This window comes from Cherax quadricarinatus, chromosome 22, assembly GCF_038502225.1.
Source record: "Cherax quadricarinatus isolate ZL_2023a chromosome 22, ASM3850222v1, whole genome shotgun sequence".
In the NCBI taxonomy this organism is placed as follows: Eukaryota; Metazoa; Arthropoda; class Malacostraca; order Decapoda; family Parastacidae; genus Cherax; species Cherax quadricarinatus.
The window spans coordinates 37,154,576-37,176,722 of NC_091313.1; the positions used below are offsets into that span (position 1 = coordinate 37,154,576).

The following is a 22,147-nucleotide window of genomic DNA, read 5'->3' on the forward strand; positions in this document are numbered from 1 at the left end:
GACAATCGAAGACTAACCCGAAAGGATTCTTTCAGGTATACAGAAGTAAGATCAGGGACAAGATAGGCCCACTCAAAAGTTCCTCGGGTCAGCTCACTGACAGTGATAAGGAAATGTGTAGAATTTTTAACACATACTTCCTCTCAGTTTTTACACAAGAGGATACCAGCGATATTTCAGTAATGATAAATTATGTAGAACAGGACGATAATAAACTGTGCACGATTAGGGTCACAAGTGACATGGTCCTTAGGCAAATAGATAAATTAAAACCTAACAAATCCCCAGGCCCTGATGAACTGTATGCAAGGGTTCTAAAGGAATGTAAAGAGGAGCTTAGCACACCTTTGGCTAATCTTTTCAACATATCACTACAAACTGGCATGGTGCCAGATAAGTGGAAAATGGCAAATGTGATACCTATTTTCAAAACAGGTGACAGGTCCTTAGCTTCAAACTATAGACCAATAAGCCTAACCTCCATAGTGGGAAAATTTATGGAATCAATAATTGCCGAGGCAGTTCGTAGCCACCTTGAAAAGCATAAATTAATCAACGAATCTCAGCATGGTTTTACAAAGGGGCGTTCATGCCTTACGAATTTATTAACTTTTTTCACTAAGGTATTTGAGGAGGTAGATCATGGTAATGAATATGAAATTGTGTATATGGACTTCAGTAAGGCTTTTGAGAGGGTCCCACGTCAGAGACTATTGAGGAAAATTAAAGCACATGGAATAGGAGGAGAAATTTTTTCCTGGATAGAGGCATGGTTGACAAATAGGCAGCAGAGAGTTTGCATAAATGGGGAGAAATCAGAGTGGGGAAGCGTCACGAGCGGTGTTCCACTGGGGTCAGTGTTGGGCCCCCTGCTGTTCACAATCTATATAAACGACATAGATGAGGGCATAAAGAGCGACATCGGCAAATTTGCCGATGACACCAAAATAGGCCGTCGAATTCATTCTGACGAGGACATTCGAGCACTCCAGGAAGATTTGAATAGACTGATGCAGTGGTCGGAGAAGTGGCAGATGCAGTTTAATATAGACAAATGCAAAGTTCTAAATGTTGGACAGGACAATAACCATGCCACATATAAACTAAATAATGTAGATCTTAATATTACGGATTGCGAAAAAGATTTAGGAGTTCTGGTTAGCAGTAATCTGAAACCAAGACAACAGTGCATAAGTGTTCGCAATAAAGCTAATAGAATCCTTGGCTTCATATCAAGAAGCATAAATAATAGGAGTCCTCAGGTTGTTCTTCAACTCTATACATCCTTGGTTAGGCCTCATTTAGATTATGCTTCTCAGTTTTGGTCACCGTATTACAGAATGGATATAAATTTTCTGGAAAATGTACAAAGGAGGATGACAAAGTTGATCCCATGTATCAGAAACCTTCCCTATGAGGATAGACTAAGGGCCCTGAATCTGCACTCTCTAGAAAGACGTAGAATTAGGGGGGATATGATTGAGGTGTATAAATGGAAGACAGGAATAAATAAAGGGGATGTAAATAGTGTGCTGAAAATATCTAGCCTAGACAGGACTCGCAGCAATGGTTTTAAGTTGGAAAAATTCAGATTCAGGAAGGATATAGGAAAGTACTGGTTTGGTAATAGAGTTGTGGATGAGTGGAACAAACTCCCAAGTACCGTTATAGAGGCCAGAACGTTGTGTAGCTTTAAAAATAGGTTGGATAAATACATGAGTGGACGTGGGTGGGTGTGAGTTGGACCTGATAGCTTGTGCTACCAGGTCGGTTGCCGTGTTCCTCCCTTAAGTCAATGTGACCTGACCTGACTAGGTTGGGTGCATTGGCTTAAGCCGGTAGGAGACTTGGACCTGCCTCGCATGGGCCAGTAGGCCTTCTGCAGTGTTCCTTCGTTCTTATGTTCTTATGTTCTTATTTATACAAATATCTTTCATACTTCGACTATGGGAGGATTTATTAAACATTATGACTAATACCAGGTACCATATACCAGTTACTCGGAGTTGCAATGATTTTTTTTTATTAAACAATGAATATATTGACTGATATTTTAATCAAAATATTTCTTCGCTCTAATTACTGAAAAAATTTCAAAATATATCAACCATACCCCCGGCCGGGATTGAACCCGCGGTTTATTTGCAATCGTGTCATTACGATTTCTTGAGTCATGTCAAAATATATATTAAAAATATCTTGTATAAGAGATGTGGAAGTTATATATACAACGTTCTAATACAAGAATATTTAAGAGATACGATTTTTAACCCTGGAGGGTTAGCCACCCAAGATAATCGAAGAAAGTTAGTGCGTTATCGAGGGACTGTCTGTCTTATTTCTGTTTGAGTATTCAGTATTGTCCCCCAGGATGCGACCCACACCAGTCGGCTAACACCCAGGTACTACTTGCTAGGTGAACAGGGCAACTGGTGTAAGAAAACGTGTCGAAATGTTTTCACCCAGCCGGGAATCAAACCCGGACCCTCAGCGTGTGAAGCGAGAGGTTAGCCAGCCACGGTCCCATCAGAAAACGCTTCTAAAATACATATAACTATGTGATGAATAAGACGCCTTGTACAGTAAGATGATGAATAACTTTGCAATAAGATATTCCTCATATGTTGACAAGAATTTGAATAAATGGCTTAGAAAACTGACAAGTTATTAAATGAGACACTTCAGCAACACATGGGTATCTTCATTCTGGAACCGTTTCGCCATCCAGTGGTTTCTTGAGTCCAGTGCAGAAAACGGTGGAAGATGAGGAATTTGTGATAACCAGTTCTTCAGCCTTGTGTCGATGTGTTCAGTTCATCAATCGTGAAAAAAGTACAGCATATTCACTGAGACGGAGCTTATATGCTGCAGACAGATGAGGTGGAGAAGTTGTAGGTGAAGTTGTCAGTAGCAAAACCCACCAGTAAAAAAAACCACAGTTTCCTGCATAGTAGTGAAGAAGCCGCTGGCTGGAGAATTCTCAGATTAAAGATAATCAAATGTTGCACAAGTGCCTTATTTATCAATATGTTGACAAGGTTATCATATGAGAATAAGTTTTTCAAAGAGAAATGTGGGTATTCACTTACACTGTTACTATGGCTATTACAGATATATTTCTCTAATAAAGTCACCTTGACATGACTCGCAGAATATTGTGGCAGTCGTAGTCTTGATGACAAACTGAACAATCTCAACATTTACTACGATGTTTTATGTCCTTTTTTTATTTCTTATGCGTCGATAAATAAGGCGGTGGATAGAAAGTTATCAATAAATGATAATGGAGCATGCTATAAATAAGGCGGTGAATGGAAAGTTATCAATAAATGATAATGGAGTATGCTATAAATAAGGCAGTGGATAGAAAGTCATCAATAAATGATAATGGAGTATGCTAAAGAGTCATGGAATCTTTTCATGCTGTATTAATATCTGTTAGGTAAGACACATATGCAACAGTTAGGTATCTTTAGGTATCTTTCTGTCACTTCAACTTCATATTGTTTCATACTATGGAACAATGCTCTTCTCCAGACTGAGGGACTGACCACCTCAAAACTTTAAGGGTGATGGACTGATTACATCGTCTTCAAGTATCTTCTGCTTCTATCAACTTTTCTGTACTCGACTGAAGAAGCCTACTGTGTAGGCGAAACGTTTCGAAATAAAGATACCTAACTGTTGCATATGTGTCTTACCTAACAATCTGTCGGTATTTTATACCATTTTAATGTATTAATATCTGAATGGTAATACATTTTTCTCAGGGTGCAGTGCCCAGCCATTTTGTGATGATGGTTATGGAGTGTGCAGGGAAAGATGTGGCAGAGAGGAGCGTCATTTACACAGGGGCTGCAAGGAAAGTGGTTGCAAGTGTTGCACTTCACGTCTAGCAACATGTAGAAACGTTGCAAGTTGTCCTGGGGAGTGCAGGGACCGTAGATTATGCTTCCAACCTATAGCAAATTACACATGTGATGGACCTGACTGTATGTGTTGCGACAGTAAGTACTTAACTCTTTTTCATTGTCTGTAAAATACTAAACGTAGGTATGTATGTGTGTGTGTGTATGTGTGTGTGTGTGTGTGTGTGTGTGTGTGTGTGTGTGTGTACCTACCCACCTCCGATTTCTTCTTCTCTGCCTCCAGCCTCTTCTCCATTTTCGCGGAAAGCTCGCTTAGTTTGCTTTTCCACTCTTGTTCCATCCTTTTACTTTGCTCTTCCATTCATTCTTCCTTTCCAGGCCCATCTTCCTCTGATTCCCTGAGTCTTCGGCTCTTCGGCCAGCGAAGAGGTCCCGCCTCTTCGTTGGTCGCCACTAAGTCCACTCTCTCCCTGCTCCATGAATTTTATCGTAGCTCCTCTTAAAATTATGAATGCATCCTGCCTCCACTACATCACTCTCCAGATTGCTCCACTTCCTGACAACTCTATGACTGAAGAAATACCTCCTAACATCCCTGTGATTCATCCGAGTTTTCAACTTCCAGTTGTGACCTCTTGTTGCTTTGCTCAATCTCTGAAGCATTCTGTCTCTGTCTGCCTTGTCAATTCCTCTCAGAATTTTGTATGTCACTGTCATATCATCCCTATCCCTCCTGTCCTCCAGTGTCGTCAGGTTGAGCTTCCTCAACTTCTCCTCGTAGGGCATACTCCTCAGCTCCAGGACTAATCTTGTTGCAGATCTCTGCACTTTCTCCATTTTCTTGACGAGAATGGAACCCACACCTGGTCAACCAGGTGTTTCTTAAATACTGGTCCTGCATACTCCTGTATGGAGCATGACGTACACGGAGTACAGCGTCGTGAATGACTCCTTACATATATGTCTTATTTTTGTTGATGTGCGCGTCAGAAGATGTGCTCGGTATGATGCTCTCCCCAAGATCCTTTTTCATGAGTAAGTTTTGTAGCCTTTGACACCCCTAAGTTGTAGTACATCTGCAGTCTTCTTTGTCCTTCTCCAAGCTTCATGACGTTGCACTTGATGGGGTTTAACTCCAGGAGCCATTTACCGGACCATGCTTGCATCCTTTGAAGGTTCCCTTGTAGATTTATCTGATCTTTGTCCGCTTTTATTCTCCTCATTAGTTCCACATCATCTGCGAACAAGAACACCTCTGACTCTATCTCTTCCGTTATGTCATTCACATATACAAGAAATAGCACCAGACCTTGGACTGACCCTTGTGGAACCCCACACGACACATGCACCTGCTCTAACACCTCGTCACGTACCAACACATATTGTTTCCTTCCTGTTAGGTATTCCCTGATCATTTAGAGTGCTTTTCCTGCTATTCGTGTGATTCCTGTAGTTTTTTAAAGACTCTCTTGTGTGGTAATGTGTCGAAAGTATACTTATAGCCCAAGAAAATGCAGTCTAATCATTCCTCACATCCTGTCTTACTTCTGTTACCTTGTAGTAATGTATGTCCTGATAATCTTCTCCATGACTTTACATACTATACATGTTAGCGACACTGGTCTGTAGTTTAATGCTACCTGTTTGTCTCCTTTCTTAAAAAATGGGACTACGTTTGTTGTCTTTCACACCTGAGGCAGTTGCCCTGTTGCTTGCTCTCTCATAACCCATAGAGAGATGTTATCTGGGCTAGGTGAGATAGATGCCGCTTTTGCGGTATCTATTTCACATAGCAGTTTCTTTACCTCCTCCTTGTTTGTGTGCAGTGTGTCCAGCCTTTGTTGGTGTTCCCTACCGTCTCGGTTTGCTGCAACCCTTTCTGCCTCCACTGTGAATATCTTCCTTAATCTTGTGCTAAGCTCTAAACATACTTCCTGGGCGCTCCCTGTGAGCTCCTCCCCTTCCTTCCTCAGCGTGATTACCTGGTCCTTCACTGTTGTTTTTCTCCTGATGCAGCTGTATAATAACTTTCGGTCAGATTTGACTTTTGATGCTGTCATTCTAATATTGCCACTGAGCCTCTCTCCTTACCAATGCATATTCGTTTATGGCTCTTCTGCTCAGCTTCTTGTTTTCCTGTGCACTTTGCTTATACATTTTCCATGCTCTAGCACACTTGCTTTGCCTCTCCATACCTCTGAGTAAACCATGGGCTCAATCTGGTCTTTCCATTGTTTCTGTTGCCTCTTGGTACGAACTTGTCCTCTGCCTCCCTGCACTTTGTGTTCACATGTTCCATAATTTCATTTACTGCCTTTCCTTTTACCTCTTTCCCTTTGTACTTCATGCAGGAGTTGCCTTATACCTGTGTACTTCCCTTATTTGATTATAGGCTTCTCCCGTCCTTCTCGTGCTGCTTCACTTTCCACTGTTAATTCTACTATGCATTCGAAATTCAGGATCACATGATCACTAGCTCCGAGAAACCTTTCATATGTGATGTCTCAAATGTCTGAACTGTGTGTGTGTGTGTGTGTGCGTGTGTGTGTACTCACCTGTTTGTGGTTGCAGGGGTTGAGTCATAGCTCCTGGCCCCGCCTCTTCACCGATTGCTACTAGGTCCTCTCTCTCCCCGCTCCATGAGCTTCATCAAACCTCGTCTTAAAACTATGTATGGTTCCCGCCTCCACTACGTCACTTTCTAGGCTATTCCACTTCCTGACAACTCTGACTGAAGAAATACTTCCTAACATCCCTTTGATTCATCTGAGTCTTCAACTTCCAATTGTGACCCCTTGTTTCTGTGTTCCATTTCTGGAACATCCCGTCTTTGTCTACCTTGTTTATTCTGCTCAGTATTTTATATGTCGTTATCATGTCTCCCCTGGCCCTCCTGTCCTCCAGTGTCGTCAGGCCGATTTCCCTTTTAACCTATCTTCGTAGGACAATCCCCTTAGCTCTGGGACTAGTCTTCTTGCAAACCTTTGCACTTTCTCTAATTACTTGACGTGCTTGACCAGGTGTGAATTCCAAACTGGTGCTGCATACTCCAGTATGGGCCTGACGTAAATGGTGTACAGAGTCTTGAACGATTCCTTACTGAGGTATCGGAACGCTATCCTTAGGTTTGCTAGACGCTCGTACGCTGCAGCAGTTATCTGATTGATGTGCGCCTCATCAAGAAGGCGCTGGACAATCACCTAAAGTCACTACCTGACCAGCCGGGCTGTGGCTGGGATGTGCTCGGTGTTATACTCACCCCAAGATCTTTTTCCTTGAATGAGGTTTGCAATCTTTGGCCACCTAAACTATACTGTGTCTGCGGTCTTCTTTACCCTTCCCAAATCTTCACGACTTTGCATTTGGCAGGTAAAATTCATGGAGCTATTTGCTGGACCAGGCTTGTAGCCTTTCCAGGTCTCTTTGTAGTCCTGCCTGATCCTCGACCGATTTGATTCTCCTCATTAACTTCATATCATCTGCAAACAAGGACACTTCTTAGTCTATCTCTTCTGTTATGTCATTCACATATACCACAAATAGCACAGGTCCTAGGACTGACCCCTGTGGAACCCCGCTTGTCACAGGCGCCCACTCTGACACCTCGTCACGTACCATGACTCGTTGTTGCCTCCCTGTCAGGTATTCTCTGATCCATTGTAGTTCATTTCCTGTTTTGTGTGCCTGATCCTCTAGCTTTTGCAGTAACCCCTTGTTAGGAACTGTGTCGAAGGCCTTCTCACAGTCCAAGAAAATGCAGTCTATCCACCCCTCTCTCTTGTCTTACTTCTGTCACCTTGTCATAAAACTCCAGTAGGTTTGTGACACAGGATTTTCCTTCCCCGAAACCGTGCTGGTTGTCGATTATACACTTGTTTCTTTCCAGGCACTCCACCACTCTCCTCCTGACGGTTTTCTCCATGACTTTGCATATTATACACGTTAGTGGCACAGGTCTGTAGTTTAATGCTTCATGTCTGTCTCCTTTTCTAAAAATTGGGACTACATTTGCCATCTCCCATTCCTCGGGGAGTTGCCCAGTTTCAATGGATGTGTTGAAGATCTTTGTTAGTGGCACAAAGAGCATCTCTGCTCCCTAACGACCCACAGAGAGATGTTGTCTAGTCCCACTGCCTTTGAGGTGTCAAGTACACATAGTAGCTTCTTCACCTCCTCCTTGGTTATGTGTACCTCATCCAGCACTTGTTGGTGTACCTCCCTGTTCTGATATCCTGAAGTCCTATCAGTTTCCACTGTATATACCTATACTTTTTTAAATCTAGTGTTGAACTCCTCACATACCTCTTGGTCGTTTCTTGTGAACTCCCCATCATCCTTCCTCAGTCTGATTACCTGGTCCTTGACTGTTGTTTTCCTCCTGATGTGGCTATACAGCAGCTTCGGGTCAGACTTGACTTTCGATTCTATGTCATTTTCATATTGTCGCTGAGCCTCCCTTCTTATCTGTGCATATTTGTTTCTGGCTCTTTGGCTAATCTCTTTTATTTTCCTGGGTCCTTTGTCTTCTGTACCTTTTCCATTCTTTAGTACACCTAGTTTTTGCCTACCTACACCTTTGGGTGAACCAAGGACTCATTCTGGTCTTCCCATTATTTCTCTTTCAATTGGGAACAAACCTCTCCTCTGCCTCCTTGCATTTTGCTGTCACATAGTCCATCATTTCTTGTACTGCTTTTCCTGTCAGTTCTCTCTCCCACTGAACGTCTTGCAGGAAGTTCCTCATGCCTGAGTAGTCCCCCCTTTTGTAGTTTGTTTTTTCCCATCCTATTCCTGCTACTCTCTCCACTTGTAACTTAACTATGTAGTCAAAGCACAGAACCACATGATCACTAGCTCCTACGGACCTTTCATACGTGCTATCCTCGATGTCCGAACTACTCAAGGTGAATAAAAGGTCCAGTCTTGCTGGATCATTCTCACCTTTCTCTCTGATAGTGTCTCTAGCATGTTGATGCATGAGGTCTTCAAGTACCACATCCATCATCTTGGCTCTCCATGTTTTGGGATCCCCATGTGGCTCCAGGTTTTCCCAGTCAATCTCCTTGTGATTGAAATCACCCATAACTAGTAACTTTGCTGCCCCCATGTGAGCTCTTCTGGCCACCTCGGCTAGTGTGTCAACCATTGCTATGTTGCTCTCGTCGTATTCTTCTCTTGGCCTCCTGCAGTTCTGTGGCAGGTTGTACATTACTGTAAATACCACCTTATGGCCTTCAGACTGGATTGTTCCTACTAAGTAGTCCCTTTCGCCCATGCCATCCATTCCTTCCAGTTTCTCAAATCCTCACTGGTTTTTAATGAGCAGTGCAACTCCTCCTCCCCCTTTCCTCCCTCTCTCTTTCCTGAGGATTTGATATCCGGGTGGAAAGATTGCATCTGTTATCATCCTGATGAGTTTTGTTTCTGTGAGTGCTATTATGTCTGGGGATGTGTCCTTGATTCTTTCATGCCACTCCTCACACTTACTTGTTATTCCATCTGCATTTGTATACCACACCTTCAACTTCTTTTCTAACACTGTGGTCTGGGGATTATGTTGCGGGTTGGGAAGGTGGGAGACCTGATAAGGAACTATGGGTGGTTGCTGTGGGGGTGGAGTTTGTAATGAGGTGAGTGGGGGCATTGGATATGGCATGTGTGTTTTGGGTTAGAATGGTTGCACTGGGGTTGTCCTGGTTGGGGGGCTTCTGTAGGTAGTTGTGAGGAGGCTGTATTTGATCTTCCTCCTGAGTCTGGGTTCTCCTGTCCATCTCCATCTTCTCCTCTTTTTCCTCCTTTCGCTTTTGTACCATCTCTCTCAGTTTCTGCCTTTCTTCTTGTATTCTGTCACGGTTGAGATACACCTTCCAGTATGCCGGCATGTCCCTTAGTCTTGCTTTTCCCTGCAGGATCCTGTTCCAAATCAATTCTGCCTTGAAAGTCACTTTCACTGGCCAGGTTCTTCTTCTTGCAAACCCCCCTATTCTCCAAAAATTTGCCAGCTGGGTCATGTCATCTTCTCCTATTGCTTTTATGATGTTTTCGATTGCATTTTTTCCCCTTGTTTTCTTGTTTCGTAAGTTTCCCCTTCAACTTCCTGGAGCCCATAAACAAAAACTGACCTCTCCCTTTCATTCTCCCATTACATATCCCTATGTATCCACTGAATCGATTTAATTTTCTCCATTGCAGCTTTCCTTTCTTCAGTTTCTTCACTATCTATTGCCCTTGGGCCCAGTAGCCTGTGACCTGACCCACAGCTACCTATTATTCTGCACCTCTGTGCTTTTACTACCACCTAGGCTTATAGAAACCTGTCTTGCCTTGTTCCATAAATTACCAATTGCTATTCCTTATTAAGTATTTGATCACCTATTCTTTATCGTACTAGGAGAGTTGGACCGTTCACAATCAGCTTGGCGGTTGATTGGAAACCAAAACCCACACCTAACAACCATACATAGGTGAATACAGTACTACTTGCAATGCAGCTGTAGCAGCCTGTAGATTGTCCAGCTCAATGTGATGTCCTGGCATAGATCCACCTCCATTTCCTCTCGATATATAATGTACCCTATTCACTGTATTTCTTTCAATGGTCACGCTTTTGTTTCACTTTATTATCTTTCTTGGGAGACATGTGACAATGTCGCCTGGAGCACACTAGGCCTGCCCACTCTGAATGCGCCACCAAGTATCACTTTCTAGATCACTTATAAAATTGTGGCTCTCCCCACACTGATGTGGCTCAGGCAAATTGTAAATCGCTTCAAGGATTGTTCACCACCCTGACACACTTAGCGGCCCTTGCAGTACACTTGGGTAACCCTCAAAAACACAGTCACGGAGCACGGAAGGCGTGACTCGCACATGCGGTTTCCCTACTGTGTGTGTGTGTGTGTGTGTGTGTGTGTGTACTCACCTAATTGTACTCACCTAATTGTGGTTGCAGGGGTCGAGACTCAGCTCCTGGCCCCGCCTCTTCACTGATCGCTACTAGGTCCTCTCTCTGCTTCCAAAGCTTTGTCATACCTCATCTTAAAGCTATGTATTGTTCCTGCCTCCACTACATCACTTGCTAGGCTATTCCACTTCCTGACGACTCTATGACTGAAGAAATACTTCCTAACATCCCTGTGACTCGTCTGAGTCTTCAGCTTCCAATTGTGACCCCTTGTTTCTGTGTCCCCTCTCTGGAACAACCTGTCTCTCTCTACCTTATCTATTCCATGCAGTATTTTGTATGTCGTTATCATGTCTCCCCTGATCCACCTGTCCTCCAATGTTGTCAGTCCGATTTCCCTCAACCTTTCTTCGTAGGACATACCCCTGAGCTCCGGAACTAGCCTTGTTGCAAACCTTTGCACTTTCTCTAATTTCTTGACTTGTTTGACCAGGTGTGGGTTCCAAACTGGTGCTGCATATTCCAGTATGAACCTGATGTACACAATGTACAATGTCTTGAACGATTCCTTACTAAGGTATCAGAACGCTATTGTCAGGTTTGCCAGGTGCCTGTATGCTGCAGCAGTTATCTGCTTGATATGTGCCTCCAGAGACATGCTCAGTGTTACGGTCACCCCAAGATCTTTCTCCTTGAGCAAGGTTTGCAGTTCTTGGCCACCTAGTCTATACTCTGCAGTCTCCTTTGCCCTTCTCCGATCTTCATGACTTTGCATTTTGCAGGATTGAATTCAAGAAGCCAGTTGCTGGACCATGTGTCCAGACTGTCCAGGTCTCTTTGAAGTCCTGCCTGGTCCTCATCTGATTTAATTCTCCTCATTAACTTCACATCATCTGCAAACAGGGACACCTCTGAGTCTATCCCTTCCATCATCTCATTCACATATAACAGAAATAGCACTGGTCCTAGGACCGACCCCTGTGGGACCCTGCTCGTCACAGGTGCCCGCTGTGATACCTCATCCCGTACCACGATTCGTTGTTGCCTCCCTGTCAGATATTCTCTGATCCATTGCAGTGCCCTTCCTGTTATATGCGCCTGATCCTTTAGTTTCTGCACTAGTCGCTTGTGAGGAACTGTGTCGAAAGCCTTCTTGCAGTCCAAGAAAATGCAATCAACCCACCCCTCTCTCTATTGTCGTACTTCCATAACTTTGTCATAGAACTCCAGAAGGTTTGTGACACAGGATTTGCCTTCCATGAACCCGTGCTGGTTATCGTTAATAATCTTGTTCCGTTCCAGGTGCTCCACCACTCTCCTGATAATCTCCATGACTTTGCATACTATACACGTCAGTGACACTGGTCTATAATTTAGTGCCTCTTTTCTGTCTCCTTTTTAAAAAATGGGAACTATATTTGCGGTCTTCCATACCTCAGGTAGTTGCCCAGTTTCAAGGGATGTGTTGAAGATTGTGCTTAATGGCACACACAGTATATCTGCTCCCTCCCTGAGGACCCACGGGGAGATGTTGTCCAGTCCCATTGCCTTTGAGGTATGAAGGTCACTTAGCAGCTTCTTCACCTCCTCCTCAGTTGTGTGCATATCGTCCAGCACCTGTTGGTCTATTCCCTGTTGGTGTCCCCCTCTGTCCTGTCTTCCCAGAGTCCTTCCTGTCTCCACTGTGAATACTTCCTTAAATCTCCTGTTTAGCTCCTCGCATACCTCTTGATCGTTTCTTGTGAGTTCCCCACCTTCTTTCCTCAGCCTGATCACCTGGTCTTTGACTGTCGTCTTTCTCCTAATGTGGCTAAACAGCAGTTTCGGGTCAGACTTGGCTTTTGATGCTATGTCATTTTCGTACTGTCGCTCTCCCTCCCTCCTTATCTGTGCATATTCGTTTCTGGCTCTTCGACTGATCTCCTTGTTTTCCTGGGTCCTTTGCCTTCTATACCTCTTCCATTCTCAAATGCACTTAGTTTTTGTCTCCCTGCACCTTTGGGTAAACCAAGGACTCGCTTTGGTCTTCCCATTGTTTCTGTTGCCCTTGGGAACAAGCCTTTCCTATGCCTCCTTGCATTTTGTTGTTACATACTCCATCATTTCATTTACTGTCTTTCCTACCATTTCTCTGTCCCACTGCACCTCCCACAGGAAGTTCCTCATACCTGTGTAGTCCTCCCTTTTATAGTTTGGCTTTTCCCATTCGGCTCCTGTTACCCTCTCCACCTGTAACTCTACTATGTAATCAAACTCAGGACTACGTGGTCACTAGTTCCGAGGGGCCTCTCATATGTGATGTCGTCAATGTCTGAGCTGCTCAGGGTGAACACAAGGTCCAGTCTTGTTGGTTCATCCTCCCCTCGCTCTCTGGTAGTGTCCCTGATGTGTTGATGCATGAGGTTTTCCAGTACCACATCCATCATCTTGGCTCTCCATGTTTCGGGGCCCCCATGAGGCTCCAGGTTTTCCCAGTCAATCTCCCTGTGGTTGAAATCCCCCATAACCAGTAAATTTGCTCTGCACGTTTGAGCTCTTCGTGCCACCTCAGCCAGTGTGTCCACCATCGCTCTGTTGTTCTCATCATATTCCTCTCTTGGCCTCCTGCAGTTCTGTGGTAGGTTATACATCACAGCAATGACTACCTTATGTTCCCCAGATTGAATTGTGCCTGCTATGTAGTCCCTTTCTCCAATCTCGTCCATGCCCACCATTTCCTCTAAACTCCTTCTATCTTTCCTCAAGATCTGATATCCCGGTGGGAAGACTGCATCTGTTATTGTCTCAGTGAGTTTCGTTTCTGTGACTGCTATGATGTCCGGGGACTTCTCGTTGATTCTTTCGTGCCATTCCTCATATTTATTTGCTATTCCATCTGTGTTTGTGTACCACACCTTCAGCTTCTTGTCTATCACGGTGGACCTGGGAGAATATTGGGGTTGGGGGGGCGGGAGCCCTGGGGGGATATGGGAGTTTGTGGTGTGGGTGGGATTTGTGGTGGGGGGGGGTGAGGGCAGAGTGCTCATAGGAAGCTGCTGTGGCAGTGGGGTTTGTGATGTGGGGGGGTGGGGGCAGAGGGAACAATGTGTGGGTGTTGGTTGAGATTGTTCAGCTGCATTGGGATTGTCCAAGTGTGAGTGGGATTTGTGGTGGGGGGGTGGGGGCAGAGTGCCCAAAAGGGGCTGCTGTAGATGTGGCGTTTGTGGTGGGCGGGTGGTGGTAGAGGGAACAGTGTGCAGGTTTTGGTTGAAGTTATTCAGTTGCTTCGGGGTTGTTGTGGTTGGAGTCCTTCTGTGGGTGTCTCTGTAGGGCGTATTTCTCCTTCCACCTGAGTCTGGGTTCTGCTCGTCCTCATCGATGCCTCCCATTCCTCCTTTCGTTTTTGTACCCTCTCTCTCAGTCTCGTCCTATCCTCCTGTGTTCTGTCGTGATAGAGGTACATGCTCCAGTACTCTGAATTGTCCCTTAGTCGTGTTTTCCCCTGCAGGATCCTGATTCGAGCTGTTTCTGCCTTGAAGATTACTTTGACAGGTCGTCTCCTTCTGCGTGCAAACCAACCAATCCTCCGAAAATTTGCCACCTAGGTCATGTCTCCCTCTCCTATTGCTTTCAAGATACCTTCGATCGCTTTCTTCTCCCCCTGGATTCTTTCATCATAGGTTTCCCCTTCAACTTCTTGGAGCCCGTAGACAAACATTGACCTCTCCCTCTCCTCCTCCCACTGTGTCTCTCTTTGCATCCTCTGAGGTGTTGTATCTCCTTCCATCGAGACGTTCCTGCCTTCAACCCCTGCCCTTGCTGCAGCCCCTATGCTCAGTGGACTGTCTTCCCTGCTCACCTGTTCCCTGCCACTGTAGTTGACTGTTAGTCTCTGCATAGGTATTGTCTCCTGCATTGACTGCAGGCTTCACGATTGGTCTTCCTGTGCTCATCTTTTCCTGAGTCCCTACAGCCCCCTCGTCTGTGACTGGTATATAGGTCCCTGATGTCATTCCTGTACTGTCATTTGTCTCTCTATTCTGTTTCAGGTTTTTTAGCTCCTCTTCTAAGGGACTTGTAGTCCCCACTTCCTACTCTCTTCGGCTATCATCTCCTCCAATACCCTGCCGAGCTCAGCTAAATTCCTTCCCCACTCTTCCTCCATATTTGTGAGCTCTACCTCCCAGTCTTCCCTCCCAGGTTCTTGTGTGTGTGTGTGTGTGTGTGTGTGTGTGTGTGTGTGTGTGTGTGTGTGTGTGTGTTTGTAAAATTTACTTTTCATAAGTTGACAAAATTCGTATATAAATTGTAGTGTCCAGCAATGTTATTATTATTATTATTATTATTATTATTATTATTATTATTATTATTATTATTATTATTATTATTATTATTATTATAATTATTATCATCATCATGATTATCAAAAAGAAGCGGTAAACCAGTTTCTAGCAATACATAACTTATATTCAGTTGTCTGTCGCTATTCTTGTATTGTTAATCATCAAGGCAAGTTGACGAGGGTTGATGATCACATGTTATACAAGTGTACTTGATCAGAATGTAGTGACCATAGATTCTGTTGTCTTATGTCATAAATGTATTTCTTATCAGCATGTAGCGAGGAAAGTTCCTGTGACAACGGCTATGGAAGATGCAGACTGTCTTGCCTTCCCTCGGAGCGTGTAGTGAGTGGCTGCGTGAACCACGGTTGTGTGTGTTGCACCTCAAGTCTGGTTACCTGCAACGTTTCTCTTGCGGATCCTGCCATTTGCATTGACACTCGACTGTGCAGTACCACTTACCAAACAAGAGACAACGCGAATTGTCTTAGTATCACAGGATGCACGAGCTGTGATTGTAAGTAGTGTTAATGTTGTGTAATGTTACTATTTCCACAAGTTGTAACAGCAATTCTTCCTTTTCTCTTGTTGTCATAATAAGTATCAGTGTCATTGCCTGAAAAGAAGACACAAATTCATTTTCATGGAAGTATTCTTGACGACATTTCACCCAATAAAGGACCTAATTAGGTTACAGTGAGATAAACTGAAACTAAAGAGTGGATGAATAAACAGTTTAGCAGAGTGCCTGACATGAGGTTAGAAGTGAGTTGTGTGTCAGCTCATATCATCTGCTTAACGTTTCAGAAGTTATCTGGCTTTAATTTTAAATGAAATTGTTCGAAATACTTCTGAAGACTGATTCACGATACCATCGCCTTTGCATATTTATCTCCATAGTAATGGGTTATTGAAATCGGCTACCTGACTGGCATATTGGTATTCTGAAATAGTTTCTGTAAGACTTTGGATGTGCTTAACGACGCGTGAGTGAACACTTTTAGCGCTTTTTATTTGAGTTCTGGGACATTGTTTACTCTAGACATAACTGTGGCATGAGAAACATGGGTTTATGTAGGAAAAAGGTACAGGATAAGTATACTGAACTTCAGTGAGGTCAGGTGGGCTGAACTGTTCATTTATACACAAATCAGTTTTACAGGCTAAGAGCTGTTATCCTACCTCAGCTCATATCAAAGTCCCAGCCCTATCTGAGGTATAGTACCACCTCCCAGGATGCGACCCACTCCAGTCGGCAAACATCCAGGTACCTACTTGCTGCTGGAGAAACAGGGACAGCTGGTGTGAGGAAACAAACACAATGTTTCCATCATGGGTTCATCAAAGAAAATCATTGGAAAAAAAAAAAACAGGGAATTTCTAAAAATATGCTTTTAGCTCCATAACTTTACCTGGTGATTTCACAACAGTTCAGCTCACTTGACTTCACTAAAGTTCACCTTACGTTAATTGCAACTTTGCATTTAAGAACCTATATTTTTCATTTTCCAAGTACATTTGGATAAACAAGGTTCCAGGACAAAGAAGAATTAATCTTAGTGCGACACCGGGTTTCACTGTGATCCGACACTTCGACAATCATGTGATAAATTGGTAAGAATCACAGGTTGTTGCAATGGAGTTTGACTTTCAAAGAAGAAGGTGTCATGAATCAGATCTCATCAGAATCTCATGGAACTTCAACTATCATAGCGGTTTCTATAATTTAGAAGAACCTCGAGCCATGAACCTCTAGGATGTTAAGAAATTGATGTGACAGCAAGTAGTAACGTCACTGCTCATGTTGTGTGGGTCAGTAGTAACGTCACTGCTCATGTTGTGTGGGTCAGTAGTAATGTCACTGCTCATGTTGTGTGGGTCAGTAGTAACGTCACTGCTCATGTTGTGTGGGTCAGTAGTAATGTCACTGCTCATGTTGTGTGGGTCAGTAGTAACGTCACTGCTCATGTTGTGTGGGTCAGTAGTAATGTCACTGCTCATGTTGTGTGGGTCAGTAGTAATGTCACTGCTCATGTTGTGTGGGTCAGTAGTAATGTCACTGCTCATGTTGTATGGGTCAGTAGTACTGTCACTGCTCATGTTGTGTGGGTCAGTAGTAATGTCACTGCTCATGTTGTGTGGGTCAGTAGTAATATCACTGCTCATGTTGTGTGGGACGGTAGTAATGTCACTGCTCATGTTGTGTGGGACGGTAGTAATGTCACTGCTCATGTTGTGACGGGAAGTAGTTCTGGGTCTTTCTATCTGTCCTGTATTGAGATACAAGAGTCTGGGGAAATTCAATACGACGATAATTTTCTATTCTCGGCTGCACAAGAATATATTGTTGGAAATTAAGACAGATGTTTGATAGCGAAATGTTAAGAGTGGAAGTTGGGAGAGATAGTATACATGGAACAAAGTCAGAAGATACATAGGTGCCAAAATTGCTTTAATCGTTACTTTTTTAATAAAATTTTGCAAAAATTGTAAAAAAACATTACTCGGTTTGAAAAGATTTCATTATTATTATTTATGGTACAGCTGTGGGGAGAATGATTATGTTTAATGAACAAGATAGCATTTGTGAGAGTTGATGAACATCATTACTGTAATTAAAAAAGAAGCGTTAAACCTACAAGGAGATTATTAACAGAGGCGTAATAGGGGAAAATGCATATATGTGAATAATGCCAAGGTATTTTTTACGAGTTTATAAGTCATCCATCACATGACATATAGGGGCACATAACAATGTGGTAAAGCATCCCTGACAACTTCTATATTATTTGCAGTGACCTTGACACCACATGCGTCAGTAGATAACATTGTCTTCAAATGACCTTCATAACACATGTGTAGGTAGATAACACTGCTAGTAGTGACCTTGACAACAAATGTGTAGTTAGATAACACTTTGCTTGCAGGACCTTGGTAACACAGGTGTGGGTGGATAACACTCTGGCTTAAAGTGACTTTGACTTAAAAAAAGGGAAGAGATAAAAATTACTTGATACGACACTGGTGGGCTGGAAATGATCAAACTTATTTTGTGTTTGACTTTTCTGCAATATCCTCTATATTTTGTTATCTTCCACAGCATGCCCTATTCTGCAGCAAACGTGCACTAACGGCACCAATACAGGTGTGTGCAGAGCTGCTTGCTCGTCAACTGAAACTGCAAGCAAAGATACGACAGAATGTGCTGATGCTACGTGTGTGTGTTGTTATTAAGATAAATATTTTCAGGTCAGTCTTTTAATTATTGATGATTGTTTTATGTAATGTATATATATATATATATATATATATATATATATATATATATATATATATATATATATATATATATATATATATATATATATATATATATATACTTACAGTGTTTATCTGCAGCCGTTTACTTTCTGCTACAAACCCAGGTAAAGTATGGCCTGCGACCTGGTCGTAATGGGATTCAAAGTGGAGAAAATAATACTCAACAATAGTATATAACTTAGATTTTCCTGTGATTGGCCAATGAACCAAGGTACTGATTTAACGATGGGTACCCTACTGATCGTTAAACCCTTAGCACCTGGTTCGCTGGTTGGGAAGCAGCCTATGTGGGAGTGTGACATACTCCGAATAAAATGTAACATACTCATAACATGCCTCACTTGCTCTGCTGAAGTAATAGTTAAGCCGTCTTGCTCTGTTCTCTTTCTGTCAAGAAGTCATATATGAGACGAAGTTCAGACAATCGAACTAAGCGGAGCATACTCAAGGTGTGATCGCACTTGTGCCTCACACAGAATCTTGTAACCTCTACTGTTAATGAGATGCGAGATACAGAAAAGTTTTGTAAGATTCCTAGCCGCTTTGTTTGCAGTTTGGAGACAAATTTCACCCCAAGGATATCAACTTTCTCCCCTGGTACCAACACTCCCGTTCAGTCTTAGCACTGCTCCAGCATTCCCATCATGGTGACTAGAGACCATACCATCATAATTTGTGTTTTCTCAGGAGCAAATGAGACCTGCCATCGTTTTAACCAGGCTGATAATAGCTCTTAGCTGGTGATTGATGTAACTTACAGCGGCTAGCATTTCCTCTCTTGGATAAGTAAATGTTAGAGTACAGTTGTCTGCAAATGCTTGGGATTCTAGGATAAGATGAATAGGTCATTGAAGTAGATATTCCATAACAATGGCCCAAGCGCACTTTACCGTGGCACGCTTGCTCCAGTAGTGTTTTGCTGAATCTGTCCCATTGAGAACTACGCTCAGAGATCTACCTTGAAGATAATCACTACAGATGCATAGGGCAGAGCCGGCAACTCTCAGTGCTGCAATTTTGCCAAGAACCCTTGGTGCCATCCTCTGTCAATAGAACCAGCAATATCCAGTGCTACTACACAGCTGAACTTAGATTCATCTGGAGTTTACCTGGAGAGAGTTCCGGGGGTCAACACCCCCGCGGCCCGGTCTGTGACCAGGCCTCCTGGTGGATCAGAGCCTGATCAACCAGGCTGCACGCAATCCAATGTAGGAGCCACAGCCCGGCTGGTTAGGTACCATCTTTAAGTGCTTGTCCAGTGCCTGCTTGAAGACTGCCAGGGGTCTATTGGTAATCCCCCTTATGTATGCTGGGAGGCAGTTGAACAGTCTCGGTCCCCTGACACTTATTGTATGGTCTCTTAACGTGCTAGTGACACCCCTGCTTTTCATTGGGGGGATGTTGCATCGTCTGCCGAGTCTTTTGCTTTCGTTGTGAGTGATTTTCGTGTGCAAGTTCGGTACTAGTCCCTCTAGGATTTTCTAGGTGTATATAATCATGTATCTCTCCCGCCTGCATTCCAGGGAATACAGGTTCAGGAACTTCAAGCGCTCCCAGTAATTGAGGTGTTTTATCTCTGTTATGCGCGCCGTGAAGGTTCTCTGTACATTTTCTAGGTCATTAATTTCACCTGCCTTAAAGGTGCTGTTAGTGTGCAGCAATATTCCAGCCTAGATAGAACAAGCGACCTGAAGAGTGTCATCATGGGCTTGGCATCCCTAGTTTTGAAGGTTCTCATTATCCATCCTGTCATTTTTCTAGCAGATGCGATTGATACAATGTTATGGTCCTTGAAGGTGAGATCCTCCGACATGATCACTCCCAGGTCTTTGACGTTGGTTTCTCGCTCTATTTTGTGGCCAGAATTTGTTTTGTACTCTGATGAAGTTTTAATTTCCTCGTGTTTATCATATCGGAGTAATTGAAATTTCTCATCGTTGAACTTCATATTGTTTTCTGCAGCCCATTGAAAGATTTGGTTGATGTCCGCCTGGAGCCTTGCAGTGTCTGCAATGGAAGACACTGTCATGCAGATTCGGCTGTCATCTGCAAAAGAAGACACGGTGCTGTGGCTGACATCCTTGTCTATGTCAGATATGAGGATGAGAAACAAGATGGGAGCGAGTACTGTGCCTTGTGGAACAGAGCTTATCACTGTAGCCGAGTAGCTCACTCATTTCCTTGCTGTCATCTGTGTAGGACCCATCTTGTTTAAGTAGGGGCCCAATACTGGACGTTGTTCTCGACTTTGATTTGGCATAGGAAAAGAAATACTATGGGTTTCTTTCGATTTCATTTATGGCTTTTAGTTCTTCCCGCGATTCCTGACTCCTATAAGATTCCTTTAGCTTAAGTTCGATGTTTGCTATTTCTCCGACCAGTGACTCCCTACGCATTTCAGATATATTGGCCTCTTTTAGCAGCTCTGTTATTCTTTTTCATCGCCTGTAAAGGGAGCGCCTGTCTCTTTCTATTTTACATCTACTCCTTGAGTATACATCGAGTGCCACCGAGTTAATCTGTTCTAGGCATAAGTTGGGGTCTGTGTTGCTTAGTCTATCTTCCCAGCTTATATCGGTTAGGACTTGGTTTACTTGGTCCCACTTTATGTTCTTGTTATTGAAGTTGAATTTGGTGAATGCTCCCTCGTGACTAATCTCATTTTGTCGGTCTGGGGCTCCGCGCATACATATCTGAACTTCGATTATGTTGTGATCTGAGTATATTGTTTTTGATATGGTGACATTTCATGTCAGATCATCATTGTTAGTGAAGATGAGGTCTAGTGTATTTTCCAGTCTAGTAGGCTCTATTATTTTCTGGTTTAAGTTGAATTTTGTGCAGAGATTTAAAAGCTCGTGTGAGTGTGAGTTTTCGTCAGAGCTGCCTCCTGGTGTTATCACTGCAAAAACATAATTTGCTATATTCCTGGTGCCACATAATATAATAATAATAATAATAATATCTTTATATCTACAAGTACATGTACAAGGTATACATGCCTAGCTGACACCAGTGACATACTGCTGTATAGAACGTCACTTGTTATGCTGAGCATTTCAGGCAAATTAGGTCAGTTTTGTCCCAGGATGCAACCCACACCAGTCGACTAACACCCAGGTACCCATTTTATACTGATGGGTGAAAATGGACAACAGGTGTCTTATGGAAACGTCCTAATGTTTTTCCAGCCGTACCGGGGATTCGATCTCCGGACCTCAGTGTGTGAGCTGAGTGCGCTAGCGATCGAGCTATGGGACACACACACACACAGGGCGTAGATTGGGTACATTGCATTTTCCTGGACTGCAAGAAGGCCTTCAACACAGCTAGAGGATCACACATGCATAACAGGAAAGGCACTGCAATGGATCAGAGAATACCTGACAGGGAGGCAACAGCGAGTTATGATACATGACGAGGTATCAGAGTGGGCGCCTGTGACGAGCGGGATTCCACAGGGATTATTCCTAGGACCAGTGCTATTTTTGGTATATGTGAATGACATGACGGAAGAATAGACTCAGAAGTGTCCCTGTTCGCAGATGATGTGAAGTTAATGAGGAGAATTAAAACGGATGAGGATTAGGCAGGATTATAGAGACCTGGACAGGCTACAAGCTTGGTACACTAGTAGCCCCTTTCAAGGCTGGAGACATTGCAGACCTGGAGAGTGTACAAAGAACTTTCACGGCACACATAAGTACGATAAGGCACCTAAATACTGGGAA

At 43.4% G+C, this 22,147-nt stretch overlaps 1 protein-coding gene across 1 annotated transcript in view; it reads left to right on the plus strand.

The window, feature by feature from the left end:
- The window catches only part of LOC128689622 (balbiani ring protein 3-like), a 127,491-nt gene that overhangs the window by 78,107 nt on the left and 27,237 nt on the right, over window positions 1-22,147 (plus strand). The window contains exons 13-15 of the mRNA XM_070087711.1: window positions 3,771-4,007; window positions 15,367-15,612; window positions 18,196-18,344. Of these exons, the coding sequence (XP_069943812.1) occupies window positions 3,771-4,007; window positions 15,367-15,612; window positions 18,196-18,329 (617 nt within the window). The 3' untranslated portion in view covers window positions 18,330-18,344. The remainder of the gene's footprint in view (window positions 1-3,770; window positions 4,008-15,366; window positions 15,613-18,195; window positions 18,345-22,147) is intronic.